This window comes from Girardinichthys multiradiatus, chromosome 7 (genome assembly GCF_021462225.1).
Source record: "Girardinichthys multiradiatus isolate DD_20200921_A chromosome 7, DD_fGirMul_XY1, whole genome shotgun sequence".
In the NCBI taxonomy this organism is placed as follows: domain Eukaryota; kingdom Metazoa; phylum Chordata; class Actinopteri; order Cyprinodontiformes; family Goodeidae; genus Girardinichthys; species Girardinichthys multiradiatus.
This window is the reverse complement of record NC_061800.1, coordinates 10,396,613-10,418,005: the sequence shown is the minus strand read 5'-3', so window position 1 is coordinate 10,418,005 and position 21,393 is coordinate 10,396,613. Positions and strand designations below refer to the sequence as shown.

General features: G+C 41.0%; 1 protein-coding gene across 4 annotated transcripts; it reads right to left on the bottom strand.

Annotated features, from left to right (window-relative positions):
• Window positions 1-555: 555 nt before the first annotated feature.
• LOC124871761 (integral membrane protein 2B-like) lies at window positions 556-17,892 on the bottom strand. Of its 4 annotated transcripts, none has more exons than XM_047371293.1 (7): window positions 17,673-17,892; window positions 4,910-5,080; window positions 3,574-3,645; window positions 3,273-3,416; window positions 2,769-2,879; window positions 2,125-2,275; window positions 556-1,193 (listed from the first exon to the last, which is right to left on the bottom strand). In XM_047371293.1, exons 1-7 carry the CDS (start codon window positions 17,754-17,756, stop codon window positions 1,105-1,107), a joined length of 822 nt encoding a protein of 273 aa, XP_047227249.1. In that variant the 5' UTR covers window positions 17,757-17,892; the 3' UTR covers window positions 556-1,104. The 4 variants fall into 4 exon arrangements, with proteins under 4 accessions (XP_047227249.1, XP_047227250.1, XP_047227252.1 ...); XM_047371294.1 differs by having other exon boundaries at window positions 3,574-3,642; XM_047371296.1 differs by having other exon boundaries at window positions 3,574-3,642; window positions 4,949-5,080.
• Window positions 17,893-21,393: the final 3,501 nt, after the last annotated feature.

Below are 21,393 nucleotides of genomic sequence, written 5' to 3'. Positions count from 1 at the left end.
GAGATTACCGCACTGATCCAAGGTGACCCATCCATCCATCCATCCATCTATCCCCCAGCTTAATTCCTGGCCCTTTTTCCATGGTCCTTCAGCAGTGGTGGTGTGGGGGGTGTTCCAATTAGCACTTTAATCAAAAATGAATTTCCACTGTGATCAAATGACACAGACCTGGGAGCCCGCTGTGAAAGCTGATCCAGGGTCAGCACTCAGGGGAGGCCATGGCACAGCACCCATACAACATTTAGTGCAATGCTCAGTGTGTCAGGTACATGATAATGCCTGCAGACCGCTTGGATCCATTGAAGGTTGTGGGACTTGTCATTAGCTGGTTAAGAGGCAATGAAGTTAAATGATCAGCAAATTCACTTTCAACTAAAGACAAAGCAGACAGCAGAACAGATTTTTTTTCATTTTCGTTTTATTGTGTTGGTCTGTTTTTTTCTTTAAAGAGATTATATACACAAATTAGCACAAGAAAAGTTATCAAAAATGAAACTTTTAGAAAACCCATTTGAAAAAGACTTAAACATAAGTGTGCTTCCTGTTAGCCCTTTCTCCTTCGGATTTCTCTCTCCACTTTTTCCTGTTTTTTTTTTTCCCAAGAGTTAAAAAAAGAAGCAGTTTCATAATCTTACATTAAGAATGTTTTCCAGTTAGAAACAACTGGTGCAGTATATCATTAGCTACAGCAGACAAACAAAAAATATATATAGTCTCCCCAGACTGATGCGGTTCAAAAACCAGAATCAATGGTACAAAGGTTGTCCTGTTTTCTAAGGTTTGATATTGAAACTGAAAGAACTGCAAATAGTAGATTAGCCCATATCTATAAGAGCAAATGTTTGCTATTTCTCCTGCTGTTTTGATTAAAATAATTTATATGTGAATATTCAGAAGACTTTAAGCTAGGTATTTCCTGGAATAAGAGTACTAGATGATTCCCACACAGAAAGAAGAAAAATAAGCTTTACCTTTTTTTGTTTTAATTAACATTCAGTAGATATTTGCCAAACAGCTTCACATTTCACTCCCCTCACTTGCTCAAACTATTTTATTGCAGAACAGAAAACAGATAGATGACTTTAAAAGCTGTGCTGAGGCATCTTAAGGCTCGCAGATCAAAGTTTCCACCACAAACTTGTTCTCGAAGTGACGAATCTTGTGGCAGTTGAGAGCTTCACGCTTTTGGATACCTGTGAGACGGCAACGGGTTCTTTATTATGTTGTATAAATGGCACACTGGGGTCTGGGTTAAATACAGTGCCATGGAAAAGTATTAACATGCCTTGAAGTTTCTCCACATCGCATCATCTTTCAAACACAAACCTTTCTTTGGATTTGATGTAACAGGCCAACACAAGTAATTCATAATTGTTAAGTGGAAGGAAACCAAAATGGAACTTTTTATAGACAAAAATCTGAAAAAGGGACGACATCCATTTGTATTCACTCCCCTTTATGATGATATCTCTTAATAAAAATACCATGTAACTGATTGCCTTCAGAAGTCACCAACTTAGTAATGTGTGTGATAAAAAAAACTGCAGCTGAGCATCACCCTGAAGGCACCATCCCCAGGGGGAAATGTGGTGGCAGTCATGCTGGGGGGGATGCTTTTCTTCAGGCGGGCAAAGCTGATGGGAAGAGGGATGGAGCTACATCCAGGGCAATCCAGGAAGAAAACATGCTAGAAAGTGGATGTTCACAGATGCTCTTTATCCAGTCTGACTGAGCTTCAGCTATTATGCAAAGCAGATTGGAGGAAAAAAAACAGCCTCTAGAAGACGGTTGCTTGTACTGAGAGTGAAAGACTGTGGCTCAATATAGATGGCTGCCTCACTTTTCAGATTTTATGTTGTAAAACATGTTGAAAACTGGAATTTCTTTCCACAAAAAAATAATGCACTGCAATGTGTTGGCCTGTGACACCAAATTCCAATAAAATCCAATAAAATGTATGGTTGTCAAGTTTCAAAACACCAATTTCATATTTACTTAAAGCTCAAGCTAGTATTATCTTACTTTACTTCAATTACCTTCTATCTTGTTCAGTATGTCGTTTGTACATGTGTGTTGTGTGCACTATGAAATAACAGTAGCAGCACATCTAGAAATGATACACACCCAGGATTCTGTCCCTGCGCTGCAGCTTGTAGGTCGGTTTGCCACGGCACAGATTGTAGATGAAGTACCCAAGCTGGTCGACGTGCTCCAGACGCTCCGTCACCACCATCTCCTCATGGATAAGGTACGACTGAGGCAGGTAGGTGCCGGCCTGGGCAGAGAGAGGAATACAAAACTAATTTGGCGTAGAAAAATCTATTTTTCTCTCTTGTTCCACAACATTTTTTTGCCTTCTTCCTATTTTATTCTGCAGTAGCCGACTAATGAATGCCCACCACCACCCAGTATGAGAGCTTTGTTATGCCTCTCTGGAATCAACTTTAACTTTGTTACCCCATAAAGACATGAGGCTATATAATCTGCATTTCCATTAAACTTGCTGTCTAATATTATTGAACATTTATGATCAGCTGAGTGTGCAGCATTCCTTTAGGCGTGCACATGCTGCATCAGACGTTCTGACTACCTGTTCTAACATGTTGGGTAGTTCCAAAAACTTCATTTTAGTCACAGCTTTTGGGAACAACATCACAGAGAATCATATGACAGCGTTTCAGGCTGAAGAGAAACATGTGAAGACACCTAGAGGAGAAAATCAGCGTGGGTTTACGTCACAGAAGGCCGGCAGGAAAGCCATCTGTTACCTTTACATTGATGAGCAGATCCAGCAGGTCTCTGGGAGGCATGACGATGGAGGTGTTGAGTGGGATGACGTAACATTTGTTCAGATTCAGATCAAGATAAGCAGTCAACCTCTGAGAGTGGAGAAACAGCACTTTGAGCAGTAAGAAATATTAGAAAGATGAACTTTAGGTAAAAAGTAGTTATGGTTAAAGTTAATTTCAGGTACGGTGGACAGCACTGAACACTTCCACATCAAACGCAACAGATCAATGTAAATAAATAGTAAGTTGTTGTTTCTGTACTAAAGTTAGACATTCACTTTATATTTAAACACGACAACAAGTCCCCTTGTGTTCATTTAGTGGTACTGAACCTCAGGTACAAAGATGCAGTGATAATAATAATGAGGAGAGCTAATATTGGGTGAGGATCCACAGCTTCAAACTTCTAAGGGCAAATGACTCCAGCCTCAGGTTGTGGGTGGCAGAAACAAGAAACATCATCTATCCAATATTAGGTCTCACCCTCTGGAAGTCATGGACAATATCTGCAGGGTCTCCATCTTCAAAGTCAGGCACGGGCACTTTGATCAGCTCCACCTGCTCCCGCTCCAGCACAGTGATCCTCTCCTCCAGCTGCTTCTGAAGGAGCTTCTTGGGCAGCTCCATCTGTGAAGCAGACAAGCAAAGGAACTTGCCTACTTTATCTAGGAGCAACAGAAGCTTCGGAATAGAGCTTATCTTTGTTTTTTAACTTCTTTCTAAAACAAAAACCCTAAATAGCTCGAGGACCTGTAGAAGAAGAAAAAATAGAGTTTTCACAAACCTCCTCCTCCTCAGGGACCATGTAGTCCTCCTCATTGTAGTTCACGCCACAAAAGAAGACCTGATCTTCCTGCTTAGATAAGAAAAACAGAAAATATAAGGATTTCTAGACACATATTCAGATTTTTGACACACAAGCAGGAAGTTGTTCCTGCAAACACAAAGCGTGCTATACCTGCTTATCCATACATTGTTGGGAAGGGCTGGTGCCTATCACCAGCACACATTTTGCGAGAGGAGGGGTACACCCTGGACAGGTCAACAGGACAAACAATCATGCACATACACACACACATGCGCACACACACACGGGCAATTTGGGAAGGCTAGTTAACCAAACATTTTTTTTTTTGGGCTGTAGGAACCTGGAGAGAACCCACGCATATGCAGAACCTTTTTGCTGAAAGGATGTGGTTCATCTGGCTCGACCTTGTTTCCTTGTGCTAGTTTTCGATTCTCTCCTGCAAGTTTTTTTTTTTTTCATGGTTATTTATTTGCACCACTAAATCCAAAGGAAACGTTGTGCCCCCTTTTATTTAATATAACACATCATATGAAATATCACTTCATCTTACTATTAACATCAGTGGTTTTGTATTCAACATTCTTCAAATAAACATGTTCATTTTCAGAGGTCTGAACTGAACAAAGCTGTTTTTACAAAGCAAGGTTCAGGTGATTTAACTCCACTCTATCCAATGTGTTTCTCAGGATGCAAACGTCTGATACTTTGGGTTTGTAGATAAGAGACAAAACCTTTCCTTCAAACCAGGATGACTTCTATCTACACGTGTATGCGTATGTACAGACACTGTTCAGCTGTTAAGCACCAACACGCAACTCTTTGTGGGGACCTGATATTGATAAATAAGCCTCTCTCCTCACTTCAAGCCTAAAACGAAGTGAAGACTCATGCTCTACCTAAGTTACCTAACAGACTAAACTGAGATGTGTTTGTTGTTTCTGGCCAGCTTGGTGCACTCTGTCAGTTCCAATTATCCCCTCAGAAATGAACTGAAATAACAGCCCAGATATTGTCTGTAGATTATCTGAGCAACCAATCTTAAAGCGTTTTAAAAGTAATTAAACGTTTTAAAGAATTGCTTTTGGTTTCCAATTTTACACTCATTGGCAACAGAAGCATTAGAATATGTGGATAGGAAAAGCTGTTTAAAGAATTGAATTGTTATATAATGCAGTTAATCAGACCAGTCTTTAGACCTAACCTCTATAGAAAACCTGTGGGGGGAGCTGAAGAAAGGACAACAGAAGAGAGATGATTCAGGACCCAAAATGCTAATATCCAGGTGATATTCTATAGCTTTTTGTTTCCTCACTTGAGGTACGTCCCCACTGCTGTAGGGGCTTTTGTTCACCTCCAGGATGTAGTAGCGGTACAGGTAGGCTCCTGCTACAACCACACCAGACAGCATGAGGGCCAGACCCAGGCACATGCACCAGCACCAGGTCCGAGACTGGCGACGCACCAGCAGAGCCGCCTCCGCATCCTGCAGGAGAGAGGAGGTGTTATCACGCTTGATAGGTTCCAACACATCTGCGTGAAAAGAAATCATAGATTTAGGTGGTCGGGGCTATAGCTAGCTTGCCCATGTAAAGATATAATCAACTATTCTTTGAGCTGTGCTTTTATTAAAATACAACACTGAAGGTTCTTTAGAGCGGCAGTACAGAGAATGCAGTTTATCGTCCTCTCTCTATATTCTTTGGTCTATCTAGATATTGATATTAAACCATTTTCATTTGTTACTCGACAAACACACCGAAAGGTATATTCCTTGTTGATTTAGCTTTTAAAAAGTCAAAAATATAAAGTCTTACGAGCTATGAGACAGCTGCTGATTTGGAAACAAAAAGGATGAGAGCTTGATCACAACAAGCAGACCCCTAGGGAGTCTGGGTCGTCTCCAGATACAGCCAGCCAGAGGCTAAGGTGTGACGGGAAGCAAGAGTGGATCTTTGTGTGAAAACAAACTTTATTAGTCACGGATCTTCACAGGCAAAGAGAAAAGGGAACTCATCACAATGCAGACCACAGACACTTAGATTGAGGGGAAACAAATTAAAAGCGTGAGAGAAGAAAAACAGCTGCGAACATGAACTGAAGTGTATGGATGTAATGTGTTTCAACCACCGACACCACCCGTCCCCGACCAAAAAAATAATAATAATAAGACAAACCCATAAAACTGAGACTTCTAAATGAATCCTCATAAATATAGAAATATGTAAACAACAAAGAATCAAAGCATCAGGTTTGAATTTGTGGAACATAGACATGTGTATGTATAACAGTTCCACTAGTCAGTTCAAAATGACCGAATGTCTCTACTCCCTGTTTGCCTGAACTACACCGTAGCTAGTCTCCCACGGCTGGAGTTCTCCATCTAAAACAGGAGAAGCATGAGAAAATGTCGGGTTCTGCCCTGAAATGTCCAAATCTATAACTTTTAAAATAATCAAATCTGTGTTGATGCAATTTTGAGATGTTGTTAAAACTTGAAAGTAAAACTATAAATCATCTCCCAGCAATCACCATATTGTCTGTTTGACTCTGACAGTTTTCATAGCAGTTCCGCCCAAAACAGCTCGGGGACACAAACACTTCCTGCTGTTGTTCCCAGAGACTCCAACAGGCAGCACAAAGCAGGAAGAGAAGAATAAAGATCCAACTGAAACATGTTTTTAACCTTCAAAGTTATTTTTGCTTCAAAAGCCATTCAATTCCCTTCTTTCTTAAAGAAAAAGCTACCCAATAATGGCAACACCACAAACATTTCAGCACATTTCAGCACAGTTTTATTATTTAAACTAGAGGATAAAATGCCATGGTACACGGATCATCACAAAGTAACAGGAAATATTTAACAGAAGGAAAAGGACATATTGCTTTCAAAAGACTTTGCAATCGAATATGTTTGATACTGTGGTGTGCCTTTATATTCAACCCCAATGAGTCAATACTTTGTAAAACCACCTTTCGCTGCAGTTACAGCAGGAAGGCGTGCTTTGCTTTATCAGATTATTCCCCGTTCCTCTTCGCAAAGTTGCTCTTGCTGCTTGAGATTAAATGTAGGGCAGCTGTGAACAGCAATTTTAGGTCGTGCCACAGACTCTCCGTTAGATTCAGGTCTGGACTTTGACTGGGCCATTGCAACATGTAGCTCTATGTTTGAGGTCATCCATCCCTCTCTGAAGTCTTTCAGCCTCTACCAGGTTTTCTTCCAGCATAGACTAGTATATAGCTTCATCCATCTTTCATCTTTGATGTACTTCACTCCCTGTGCTGAAGAAAAATAATCCCACAGTATGATGCTGCCACCACCATGTTTCACCAAGAAAAGATGTTATGTATAATTTCCTACCACCTGTGTTGGTGTACATAACATTTCAATAAGATACATTGAGGCCTTTGGTCGTCACGTGACAAAATGTAAACTAACTCAAGAGCCTATAAATCTGGAGTTTGACGGGCAGCAGCTTCAGATTTTAAATGTGTTTTTAATTCCCTCATTGCTCATCAGAGTGAATGCAGCTGAGACAGCAGAGTTCAGATGGTTCACAGACCCAAACATCAGTACATTCTGAGATGAAAACACCTCATTTAGGAGCTAAAACTGCAGCTGGTCTGCAATTTAAAAAATGAATAAAAACAGGCAGTGGCTACTTTCAGATGTCCATTTTGCATATAGGAAATTTTTAAAAAAACAATGACGCTTCCTGGAAACTAGCAAGTGGAGTGAAGCGACTGTTGAGAAAAGAGGAATAACAGAAAAGCTGTTAGGGCCAGCACAAAATATATAACTATAGGAAGCTCAGAGCTAAAAGACCGTCTGCGTCATCCAGACGTCTTGAGATTGTGGCCAGTAAAAAGCAACTAAAAGTGAGCGAGGATAAAAAAAGAAAGAGGAAACCCTCACAAACTAATGAAAACATCAAGTAGTTCAGTTCTGAAGCTGTCAGGCTGTGCAGTTACTGCAGAAACCCTTTTTAGGTTCTTTTGAAGTAATTTGAGGCTTCTTGTAAAATGTCTTCCAAATGTTTTCAACAATGAGGCATAAATATAAGTCCATTACAAACAGCATTTATTGCATAAATATTGAGCCACTCCCATTTGAGCTAAAGTAACAGGTCTGACAAGACAAAAGTTGATTCATTGCCCAACTACAACTGAGCTTTTATATAATAATAAAACATTAATCTGAGTACTTTGCACTTTGGTGTGACCTCCTAAACCAGCCACTCTGTGTTCGCTGTCATGGAAACTAACTCTGCCATGGCTCGGTGTGTGTAACTGGAGCACACATGTGTGTATGCATGGCAATGTAAAGGTTTAAGGCTGATCTCATTAGAAGGAGCCCACTAGGGCTGAAACAGTTAATCGGATTTATCGATTATTGAAATTATCGTCAGCTAATTTAGTATATCGGATAATCGTTAACCGGAGTATACAGACTATAAAACATGCCATTTGCTCAAAGAACATCCCGCTCAGAGCAGTAATTAGGCCAAAATTGTACAAAATATATTTACATTTTGCATTCAAGATAAAAAATTGTATTTGTCTGTAAATCTCCTCTATCCAGAACTCCTCGAGTGATGTAGCTTGAGCTTCACCTGGTTCAGATTCTGTTAAAAATCTCCAATTAAGCACCTTTGCTATTCGACTATTAATTGATTAACTGAAAAAATTGTGAACAGATAAGTCAATAGGCAAAATAATTGTTAGTTCTGCCCTAGAGCCCACAAAGATGTAGGAGAGGAAGGGAGTGGTGCTTATTCCACACCTAAAACAGGTTCCTATGAAGAGATGTGTAAAATAAAAGCAGTGAAATGCGTGGTTTCACTAAAATATGAACTTGCTCTTTTTTATATTTATTTCATTAGATTTTGTTCTGGAAGAATGTTATAAACAAGCAACCGATCTACATGTTGGGGCATCTCTGGAAGTCGCCTCTGGATCCAGATGCTGCGATATTCCTGTTTTCCAACCATTTCAGAAAGCTTCTCCGACAAGAGCCAACAGGCCTGGGAGACGAACGTTTCACAACTGCAACACACACACGCCTTCATTACCACACTCCTCCGCCCGCATGCAAGTATGCCGATGCCTCAGACAAGACGAACAATATGTACGGTCTGAAATTCTTCCCAACATGAAGCTCCAACTACGCATGGTGCCTGGAATCATTTAGGTCATTAATCACAGGAACAGCAAAATAAGGTCACAGCCAATCAGAGCTTTCCAGAAACTAGGAGGTCGCTGTCCTGCTTCCAGCAAAACATCGCTAGCAAACTATCCGTTTTAGTTCTGTTTACAGAACACAGAATTGAGATTTACATCCTAGAAAGAAATTAAATTAAGATTATATAAATAAAACATGTCCAGGGTGAAATGACTACATCACAGCAGCACATAAACTAAATTAGTGCGGAGTTAACAGCATACAGAAACATTTTAATACAGAATCTGCACTATAAGTAGTAGAAGGCGTGCAAATCTAAATGAGAGAGAATAATAAACACAGATAACCGAATATCTGTGATGTATGGTAAGAGTAGCAATCATAAAACGAACAATAGCAAACATGGTAGACAGGACGTGTGTGGAGTAGATGACTAATATTACATACAGGCTGTTTATAGTCAAGCCACGAACGTCAGTGAGATCAACGGGTCAGTGGCTCTACAGAGAACCAAGGAAAGAGACCCTTTATGGTTCAGAACCGCCAACCGACCCATGCTGACCCACTTCTATTAAACGTGTCTTTTCTATTAAGGTTATCTGTGTGCAGAGGTCATTCTGCTGAACTTCAAATCCGGACTCATCCCACCATAAACCAGTAAAACACATTTATTCACACATCTATGTAACGCCTGTACCAAAGACAGATCGGACCAGAACACTGCAGTGATTCTTTTTGGTTCTTCTACACTTGGTCATTTGGGATTCCAAACAGCAATCAACAAGGTAGAAGAAATCATGCCTGGCTGGAATTGTTGTAATCAGCTGAATGAATAATTCATTTGGTGGTTTTAAATACTGTGCGGACATAGCAAGCAACTACTCCTGTTTTAGAACAGTTCTGTACCGTTTTGATGATCTAAACAGGGTTTTTAAACGAGGCGCCAAGCATTCTGCCACTGACAAAAGGTTGTGTTTGTGTGGCGACAGGTGAGTATCGGTGTCCACAACAGTTTTCATTTCAGTGCGCCGACACAGAAACATGAAACTCTAACCCTCAAGTCTGCATGGAAGCTGCAATCAGCCACTAGTTCCACAGATGGAGAGAAATATCATTAAGGGGTTTGTGTTCAGTGCTTCACTGATACAACAGTGTAGAGTCCAGAAACAAAGGCCAGAAAAGGTTTGCCCATTCACAGACATCTAAAGTAAGTCTTCTTGGATAAGAACGAAAATCTGTCTGCTACAAATGCTATTAGTTAGCTTCATAAAAGGCACTGAGATGAGTTTAAGTGAATTACAAACAGTTAAATCCTCTTCTTCCACTAGAAAATAACTGGGAGCAAGCATTAGGGATCCCAACAAACAATAAGAGTGATCACTGAGTTCACCCAGTTATTAGGACGTTATTACGACCGGCTTATGAAATAGCGCTAAGTATCAGGCTAAAGGAGGAAGGCTGCTCTGCGAGTCTGCACTAAGTGAAGACTGTCTGGGCCTCGGAGCCACTCCGTGGGTTCCTGCCTGTCTGCTTAATCCCCCTCTTCTTGGGTTTTAGTGGCCAGCAGCGCTCGGTGGGAGGCAGCCAAAGTCTCTATATGCCTGATTAGTCTGTAATCCTTTTCAAGCCTGAGATGATAACTAGAGAGCAGACGGCTAGGAACCTGCACGTGGTCAGTGATCCAAACCTGTAACGTGTATACGAAGGTAGCAGCAGCAGATGTTCGTTCTGATCGGTGGATAAACACGAAGAAAGCTGCTCATGAGATGACTTGAGTTTACAGAAAGTGGCAGATAGGAAAGAAAACTTCATGACCTACAAACACTTTCATTACGTTGTGTACAGGCTGACAGAAACCACCACATAACTAATCACTAACTAGTTTCTAATGATGATCAGCCTCCTGGTAAACAGAACACCTAGCTATAACTCAGTTTGTTCTTCTTCACGTCTTTTACAGGCTCTTCATCATATATGAGTTTCAATTTCAAAAGGTAGAATTTTCATTTTTAAAGTTGATTTAAATAAAATATCTGGTTAGGATTCTAAACGTAGAAAAAAAAAAAACAGATTTTTCTCCAATCGATTTCTTTTTTCTTTCCTTAAATAACATGACCGTCAAACACTTAAACCTTTAAAATGGTTGGCCGATGGATAAATACAAAGGAACAAGTGACTATATGCAGATTCTGCCCTAAATCTGGAAGCACATCCCTCCATCCCACCCATGTCATCTATAACATACCAGTACTCACACACAGCTGGATGAAGTTTCACATTCACTCCATCTCTGCGCTACTTTGGTTCTTGTAGGCACACTCTACTTTTAGAGTTTAGGAGTTCAGTTGTTAAGGAGATAACAAGCCAAAAAACAAACGACACGCATCTCTGCACTAGGCAGTGTTGAGGGTGAGGTTCTCGCCATGATAACCTGGAGTAACATATCAGAGCTTCTCAGTTTTAACTACAAACTGAAAATGCAGAACATGAACTAATAGCTTTATTTGAAACCAGAAAAGCATTAATTATTCCACTAGCAGATAATATAATAAAACAGATCGATTTTTACACTCATATTTACTGTTTATAAGATGTGGAAACACATCAAAGCTTTCTGTGTCTTTTGCTGCCGAAAAATAAACACCTTTGTCATTTTTTCAAGTAGGGGTGGACGATACGTCGATCTTACAATGTAAAGGCTCAGAAAATGCTTACGAGCTGCCAAAGCAGAGAGATCAGGAGATCGTCTATAAGGCATATTCTATATATTGCAGTTCTATGCTCCTCCTCGGACACACAAGTTTCCAGTCTACTCCCTTTCCTTCAACTACAAGACAACTCGTGCAGCTGGGTTGAAATGGTTGCTGGTTCTATTGACTACAATGGCAGTAGCATAATAATAGTACAGATAGCTTAAAACCAAATTACCATTAAAGGCAGATGTAGTGACTGTTTAAAGGTTTTCTGATGATCCATTAAACGTATCATCTGATACACTGAATAAAGTGACAGTCTGCCAGAATGATTTCATCCAAGCTCCCCATGTAGCTGGAATTTGGACTCCATAACTGCAGAAGGAAGGCTTTATGAGGATGTTTGGTCCTCACTACGTGTAGAAGGAAAGTACGGGAAAAGCCCTCTGCTGCAACAAGTCAAATCATGTTCCAGCTCCAGATTTTAGTGCAACTCATCAAAGAACCACAGAGGAAAAGGTGGGAATGAATCAGCACCGCCTATAGCTCTCTGCCATGCAGCAGCACAGTAGTGGGCCAACGCCACAGCTGCCGCTGTTGCATCAAGCATCGGCTCAATCAAGATCTTTGCTGCATGGGGCTGACAGCGCAGCGCGCAGAGTGACATGTGAACCTGTAAGGGGATAAGCTGCGACGCTCCATCGTGCCAGCCCTAAAATAAGCCAGCTGGAGGTTAAGTTAGGCCTGTGATGTTTGTGGGGAAACATCCTCCAAGCTGTTTCACTCTGAAAATCTGATGTTCTGCTAACTAAAGTAACCAAACTGGATACTCTTGTTACGGAAAGTTGCTATGGGTGCACTGACTTTATGATGTGAAAGCTGTCTGAGAAACACATGGGATTTGCTTGTAGTCTGAAATAGCCAATCAGAATCTGACTCGAATAAATAACTGCTCCATAAATGAGGGACAGCTGTGCAGGTGGACCAGAAGACAGAAAGAGAACACTACTTTTATTGGATTCATCCATCGCATATCAGAATGGGCCTAATGAAAACCTCAATAACAATACCTGATGTTTGAGCCAACAACTTAAGAGATGACACCGGTTCTATTTAGCACTAATTCATAAATATTTCCTCCACACATCAAATAAATAAAACAGGCAAAGTTCCAAGTGAAAGCTCGGCCTATCCGTTGGTAACTGTGAAAGCATAAAGGACAGGGACCAAACTCTGCTGGCTCTACAGCAGGACAGCTGTACAACATCAGGCTGAGAGGCAGCGCCATTAAACAACAAGTGAAATGAGTTGAGGTAACAGCTGCTAATCGGCTCAAAGAATCTGACTTGGTTACAGAAGCTCCTCCTAGAATAAACACATGGTAGAAACCAAGGCTGACCTGATCTGATTCCAACTGTTAGTTCAGGACCCTGAATAAGACATTTTTCATTGATCATATGAGAATTTCTGACTAAACTCAACTTCTGATCCCTGAACTGGGTCTGCTGGTGATGATTTTGTGTCAGTCGCTACCCCAGCAGAACTGCAGAGAGAGTATAGGCTGCGGCTGCTTTCTGTCTGTGTGATCTGGACTCAGATATCTCCAGCTGTCTGGCAAAGATCTGTAGAGAGCAGCTGAAACACCAGTCAGTCAATTTTACGATGTTCAAAGCAAAGTGCTAAGCTTATAAAGCAGGAGAACAACTATTTCTGTAAGTCTAATCAAGAAATGTTTACCAGGAAACACTTTAAAATATGTTAGCAGCCTAATTTATCAAAACAGAGAGGAAACATGCTAGGGTTGGCCAGGCCCTTCCGCAAACGTTACGTTAATTAAAGACTTTAGCTCAATGTACTAATTCAGATATAGAAGCCCAACGCTGTCCGGCAGAAACTTCTGGTGGGACAAACTATCTGTCAGTGTCAAGAAAAGTCCAACTTTTAACAGCAGTTACAGACTGTACAGAATAATGCCAGTAATGTTTCAAACGCAACACTCACACGTTTCACTGGACTGGTCCAGAGCTGACATCAAAAAGTCTAATCCAGCACACACCTACTAAATAAAAACCTACACCGTTAGTGTGCTCCACCTGAAATCCTCACGAGTCTTCAACAGGCTGAACAAATTACTCACACCAGGAGTACATCTACTACTGAGGCCTGTCCTGGAGGCACAACGGGCCAAGCTAAATCATTTAGCATTTAGGGCCGTTTGTTGAGGCTTATTAATATGTAGAGAATGGCTGATAAATGAAAAGAAGATGAGACAGACTACAGTGGAGCTTACCAGGCAGGAACAGAGACCAAAACATCAAAAACCCCACAGATAATGGAACCGTGTTCATCCCCCCTGCTGTCACTCCACACCAGCTCATCAGACAGTTTACACTGTGCTACTCTGGTTACTGTGTTTGTCTCACCCTAATCAGTCCGGTTCAGCTCAGACTGCCGCCTGAAGAATCCTACCATCAGCTCTCCAGCCTACGACTCTTAGCTGACATTGGCTGAGAAAGCGACGAAGCCAGGCGCCTGCTTTGCTTTGTTAGAAAGATTGGTCAACTCAAAAAGAAAAGTGAAAGATAAATCCCCTTCTATTGCACCTGCAAGTTCAAATGATTCATGACACAAAAACAAGCAGGTGTTGAGGGCAACTCAGGTTACAAAGTAGGAACATTAGTTGTCTGTGATAACACAGACAATCAATAGTATACCACTTTTCATGTTTTCATTTGATACGTAAACTCTCACTGAAATGATGAGAGGATTCATGAGAATACTGGAATAAAAACTGCCGTTTGCTGGGTCCTTGTGGGAGCAGCGTGTGGTCAGACCATCAGAGCAGCTTCCTGAATCGGGAAGCAAAGCCACACAAACATTTCCATACAGACAAAGTGGATCAGGCTGGGATAAAGTCAGCTGTCAGCACATCAGCAGTGAAGGGCGAAGAATGAGGGAGACATGAACGGACAACATCCACATAAATAAACCTGCAGCGTGTTTTACTGCACCAGTTATTATCATCATCAATCCTTCGAATTCGCAGTAACTGTACCAGTTAGCACAATGCTAAAATGTCAAACTCCATTCTGGGCAATACTCAAAAAATACTCAACACCATTTTCACTACTGAGGGAACTAAAGAGTGGCCTTAAAATTACTAATCAAATGCTGCAGATTAGTGATGGGGAACATGGAGTTTATTGTGATAGTTTGAGGTATTTATTGTGATGGTAAACAGTATTTAGATTTATTGCTGTCTTTTTTGGCAATAGATTGTGTGGTTGGGACTGCATGTCGCTGTCGTAAAAGACCCACAAACACTGCTGTTGGAAAAAAAACAAGCAAGAAAAATCAACAAAAACTAAATGACCAATTATTGAACAGACACGTAGTGCAATTACAATACTAGTGAAATTCTATCGCTACACAGCACACTAACATTTAGTTATATATATGTCAGCGTCATCATGTAGGGTTCATCAAGTCCCGATAAAATAAAAACAACGACAAAGAAAATCCCTATATAAATATAACATATAAGTGGGACTATAAATGCCCATCCCAACTGCAGACTATTTTCTTCCTAAAAGGTTAAAAAATAAATACAATTAATTAACAAATTAATAAATGGTAGCACCAGTACCAAATCACTTAAACTGACGCTTAACAACACCTTTCTAACATTCAGGCTATATTACAGATCATCATCTAAAGCTTCCAGTAATATTTGAAAGACAAAAGTTACAAAGTGAAGCCGTAATCTGAATTAAAAAGAACTTTTAGCACTGAGGCTAAAACTGATGTAAACTAACTTTTTGACATAGTGTTACGTTGCTTTCAGAGTTAGATATTCTGTGTTTAGCAAACCATTAAATATAACCAGTGCTGCACAATATTTTACATTTTTCATCATACCCTAGATTTCATTCGTAGGATTAAGCTGATTTTAAATGAATTTGGATTAGACAGATAAGAAGTTACACATTCCAGATCCACATCCAAAACAAACCAAACTTAGTACAGAACCTGCTGTGTTTACATGCACTCACTTCCCAAACAGCAAACATCGAGCTCTGATTGTCAAGATAAGGGTCAGACAGATAAATTGAAAAGGAATCAGACGGCAGGCCACATGAAAGTCTACAGCCACAAAGCCATATCATGGAAGCCAAGATGAAGAAGCCTTCACCCAGTACAGAAAGATATGTTAACGTGTCGTCTCTCACTCACTCTATCTCTAACTTGAACTAACACATGCACAGTCGCTTTTGCAATGAAGCAAAGATTTGATCTGCACAAAGCTGAGCCTGTTATATCTGCTTGCACGCATAGCTAAAACTTCCTCTGTCTGCATAAAAAAAAAACAAAAAAAAAAACATGTTTTACAACAGGGTGGGAACATGGCAGAACACGGACGTTTCTGAAAAACTTTACCCCAAGAGAACTGACACGAATCAGCAGCCAGCATGTTAAACCACATGGTTCTGAGCTGAATTATTCAACTGGTTAGTCTGCAGCGTTTACATCACGCAGCACTCCCTGCTGTTTGGCAATGTCAACATGGGAATTTGCTAACACACTGCCAGAGACCGTCACAACCAAACACTTTGATGGGTTTGGTATTGGTAATCAGATGGAAGGCCACATGCTTTTCACCAGCTGTAGCGAGTAAACCCTTCCTTCTGGGTAAAAGTTAGGATACCAGACAGGCAGACCAGAAGATTACACAGCACAGATGAACAGAGCTGAGATTTCAGGGAGTTTCCATGTGATGACTGGGGGAGTTCCTCTGCTTGTCCGTTTCTTTTATAGCAGTGACACAATTAACACAGTAAAAAAGGCCCAAAGGTTAAGCAAACATCTAAACCATCAAGGGTACCTCAGCACTCTGCTTGCTGAGACCAAATACTGAAAAAAATCACACATTTTTCCCATTCATTAAAAGCAAGAAAATAAAGAACTACCATTTTTGGGCTATAGACACATACACTAGGGCTGCAACCAACGATTATTTCTGATGTCGACTGTTTTTTTCGATTAATAATCAGATAGCAAAATGTGATTAATGGGAGATTTTCTATAGAATCTGAATCAGGTGAAGCTAAAGCTGTGAAACTTGAGGGATTCTGGATGGAGCATATTTACAGACAAAGGAGGTTTTTTTTCTCAAATGCAAAATGAATCTATTTTTTGTACAGTTTGGCCTAATTACTGCTCTGAGTGGGAAGTTCTTTGAGCAAATGGTTTGTTTTATAGTCTGTATACTCCAGTTAACAATTATTCAATTACTAGTTGACGATAATTTCAATAATCGATTAATTACGATTAATCTGATTTATTGTTTCAGCCCTAAAATACACCAACAGCCTGTACTTTCATGGACTTTGTTTTGAGTTTAGTTAAATGAATCAATCAGAAAATGGTTAATTGAGGAAATTTGGGTTTTCAAGACGATTGGCTGAAATAAAAATGTAGAGATATATCAATCTAATTCAACTGACAATATTACAAATGTCTAGTTTTAAACGAGAAGTTTAAAACATGACATGAAGTCAGATTGACACTCTATAACTTCCATTCATTTAATATCGCGAAATTAATCCAAACTACACACGTAAATCAACAACGTACTTGGTAGAACGGGAGAGATTGTTTACATAATTTTAATTTTTCATATTTTATAATGTATTAAAAATAGAATACTTATTTGCCTTAATAAACTTCTTAAAATCCCAAACAGATCTAGAAAAAAGCCCTCCAGACGGACCTTCGTGCAGCGGTCTTAAACCGACTATAGCAAAACTAAAACACAACATCTAATTAAATAGCAAAGTCCAAAATATTTGATTTTTTTTCATGCAAATTATTCAATGAAAAGGGCAGGGATCAGGCTAAATGGAAGAGAAACACTTGCGAGCATTTAAGATGCGCCTTCAGCGTTTTCCATTAGAAAAACACTACAGGCCAAATCAGGAAGTAACGTCCGCGAAATCCAAATACTTGAACCGTTTGTAATTATAAAACACGCAAAAAACGACCTTTCTAGACTACAAGGCAGACATATTCATATATGTAAACTTGGACGCAATGCTTTGGACTATCACCATGGAATAAGTCAACCTAAAGTACAGTTTGTATTTCTCCCCTTCCGTGCTGAGAGCTCTGCCCCCGTTCAGCTTAAAAAGCCATTTTCTCCTCACCGTGTCCTCCTCGGGGATCAGAGTTTCAGCATCTTTCTTCACATCTTTCTGGGCCAGAGCGGCGTTAAACGACACTTTCACCATCCTGAAACCGTCGGCGACGAAGTTCTACCGGCGAAAAACAGAAAAGAAAGGAGTAGAAAGAACAATAAACTATCAGAAGTTGGTCCGAAGCGAAGTTGTCGCACTTCCTTTTGGGCCAAGTCTGATTTGTTTTGATGAGCCGCGAGTTCATCAAGGTAGCCGTGGAGTTACTGCGCAACTTCCGCTGAGCCTTCAAAATAAAATCACACATTTCGAAACGTTTTTTTCCTCATATGTAAGGATGAAAAACAGGTCTATACTTTATATAGCGCAAACAATGGTAAAAAATAAGCAATTGCAAAAAGAAATAAACTTTTACTTAATTTAAAGGTAACTTTTTTTTCTCTTATTAAACACATAAGTCGTCATTAAACATGATTGAGGGTACAAGTAGCAAAGAAAAACAAACCGTATTTGATAGAAAGCAAAAATGAAAGGGGAAATAAAAAAAAAAACATAGAAAAGCCAAATGAAAGGGAAACAAATCTGTGAACTTTGTTAAGTCTCCAAACGTTTTCTTAGCTCTTTTAAAACATAAACTGAAAGCAGGCTAATGAGAAACAGAAACTGATTAGCTCTTTCAATTAAAAAGGTGGAAGAATGAATTAAGAAAACAATGCAGAAACACATATATTTATAAAATGTTTATTTAAAAAAAATCTAATTATATGTTCAACAATTAACACTGAGAAACTGCAAATGAATTATAAATATAGGAACAAAGAGCACCGTTTGATTAGAATATAACTGTGTTTAATTTTTAAATTAATAAACTTTTATTTTCATTTTGGCAGTGTAGGTCACCTGTACAGTAGCCTCCAACAAGTAGTTGAGGACTGAACACTGATACTATTTTAATTCACTTTAATTTCTAAATAACATCTTGACATTATCGTAACAAAAATTTGATATACACTATTTTTGAAGAACGTTCCTCACACATAGCAACATTTAAAATCACAGTGATTAACACACATAATAAATGGGGGCGTGGAACAAGTTCCCACAAAGTTGTGTTTTTCATTTCCTTTACGAAGAAAGCTACTCCTGCATGTGCTTTTTTTTGTTTTAGCTGTGCTTTTATTTACACAATCCGGACCTGATGTGGTTGTTAAAATGCGAGCTTTATTATGATCTTCTGCCGAGCATAAACAAAACTTTACAGACTCGGCACTGCGCATGCGTATGTGGAGCAGGATCGGCGGTTTATCTGCGTAATTTGGGTTCATTTACAAGCTTGCTCTCTTTTCTTCTGGGTCTATCACTATACGGTGGCGGGAACCTAACCTGCTATTTGGAGATAAGCAGCCTTTTAGGTCTCACCAACAGAAACCATGCTTTCACTCTTGCAGCTCTCCTTCAGTCACAATTTACCTCTGACCCTTATCTCCACCCACTCCAGCCGGCTGCCCCGGTCTGTTGCTTTGGATGGCTGACCTCTGGAACGTAAACTCAACCACATTTAGAAGCACTCCACTCTGAGCAATGTAGGATAAACAGGTTTGCCAAATGACATAAAAACAATAAAGTGCTTCAGAGCAATTGCTAATAAAACGTATTGTCCACCAAATCAATCCACCTATGTCCAGTTGGCTTGTCCCAGTGGCTGCTCATTGGAGGCTTCTCCAACTCTAAATTTCCAATCCAATAAAGCAGTAAAAAGGCTTTTCCAGTGCATCTGTTCAATGAAGTTGTTCAATAGTGCTGCTGCATGGCACGGAATATCTGTGGTTATTATGAGTCACCTTACTTTGCACTTTAGAGAGGCTGAAGCGGAAAAGTTTTAGTCTGTCAAGTACATGTAGTGGTTCATTGTTTCCTGTATGTTGACAAGGTGTGCACAGCTGCCTCTGTGTCTCTGCTGGCAGCTTGCTCCACCTATGGCCCACCACTCTCACCTGTGTCAGGATAGGTTCCACTCCAGCCCGGTAAACTGAATAAACATATATGCTTCTGATCAAGATCTGACTGGGAGAGAAATCCAAAAGATTCATATATTGTGCGGGTGGACCATAACCAAGTCGTAAGTAAAACTTTAGCATGAAAGCAGAAGAAAATGGAGCTAGAGACAAAACCACTACAGTAGGCCAATCATTAAAAAGTTGAAAACTGTTCCTCCTACAAAGTCGAAAACAGTGTATAAATCTGATTTTAATGTTATTTTCTGTCTGCCTTTAAACATTTTTGAGGTGACCAACAGGAACATTGGGGCTACTTAGTGATGAGTCATTTTTTTCTAAGCTTCAGTTTTGTTTTGGGGTTTTTATGGTAATGTTCTATGGGCCAAAATTGTCAAGTCAAAAAATATATCTGTGAAAACTGAAATCACAAAAAATTATATAGTGATGATGGGTTTTTTTTCTTCCTCAACAATAAACTACTCGTACTCGTACTCGTCGTCTTCCGCTTATCCGGGACCGGGTCGCGGGGGCAGCAGACTCAACAGAGACGCCCAGACGTCCCTCTCTCCAGACACCTCCTCCAGTTCCTCCAGGGGGAGCCCAAGGCGTTCCCAGGCCAGCCGAGAGACATAGTCCCTCCAGCGTGTCCTGGGCCGTCCCCTGGGCCTCCTCCCGGTGGGACGTGCCTGGAACACCTCCCGAGGAAGGCGTCCAGGAGGCATCCGGTATAGATACCCGAGCCACCTCAACTGGCTCCTCTCGATGTGGAGGAGCAGCGGCTCTACTCCGAGACCCTCCCGGATGGCCTAGCTCCTCACCCTATCTCTAAGGGAGTGCCTGGCCACCCTACGGAGGAAGCTCATTTCAGCCGCTTGTATCCGGGATCTCGTTCTTTCGGTCATAACCCAAAGTTCATGGCCATAGGTGAGGGTAGGAACGTAGACCGACCAGTAAATTGAGAGCTTTGCTTTTCGGCTCAGCTCTCTCTTCACCACAACGGACCGGCACAGCGCCCCCATTACTGTGGCAGCCGCACCGATCCGTCTGACGATCTCCCGCTCCATTCTTCCCTCACTCGTGAACAAGACCCCGAGATACTTAAACTCCTCCACTTGAGGCAGGAACTCCCCTCCAACCTGAAGAGGACAAGCCACCCTTTTCCGGTCGAGTACCATGGCCTCGGACTTGGAGGAACTGATCCTCATCTCAGCCGCTTCACACTCGGCTGCGAACCGCCACAGCGCATGCTGTAGGTCTTGGCTAGAGGGGGCCAGCAGGACCACGTCATCTGCAAAAAGAAGAGACGAAATCCACTGGTCCCCAAACCCAACCCCCTCCGGCCCTTGGCTGCGTCTAGAAATCCTGTCCATAAAAGTTATGAACAGGACCGGTGACAAAGGGCAGCCCTGCCGGAGTCCAACATGCACTGGGAACAGGTCCGACTTAGTGCCGGCAATGCGGACCAAACTCCTGCTCCGCTCGTACAGGGACCGGATGGCCCCTAGTAAAGGGCCCCTGATTCCATACTCCTGGAGCACCCCCCACAGGGCATCACGAGGGACACAGTCGAATGCCTTCTCCAGGTCCACAAAACACATGTGAACCGGTTGGGCAAACTCCCATGAACCCTCGAGCACCCTGTAGAGGGTATAGAGCTGGTCCAGTGTTCCACGGCCGGGACGAAGACCACACTGCTCCTCCTGAAGCCGAGGTTCGACTATTGGTTGGACTCTCCT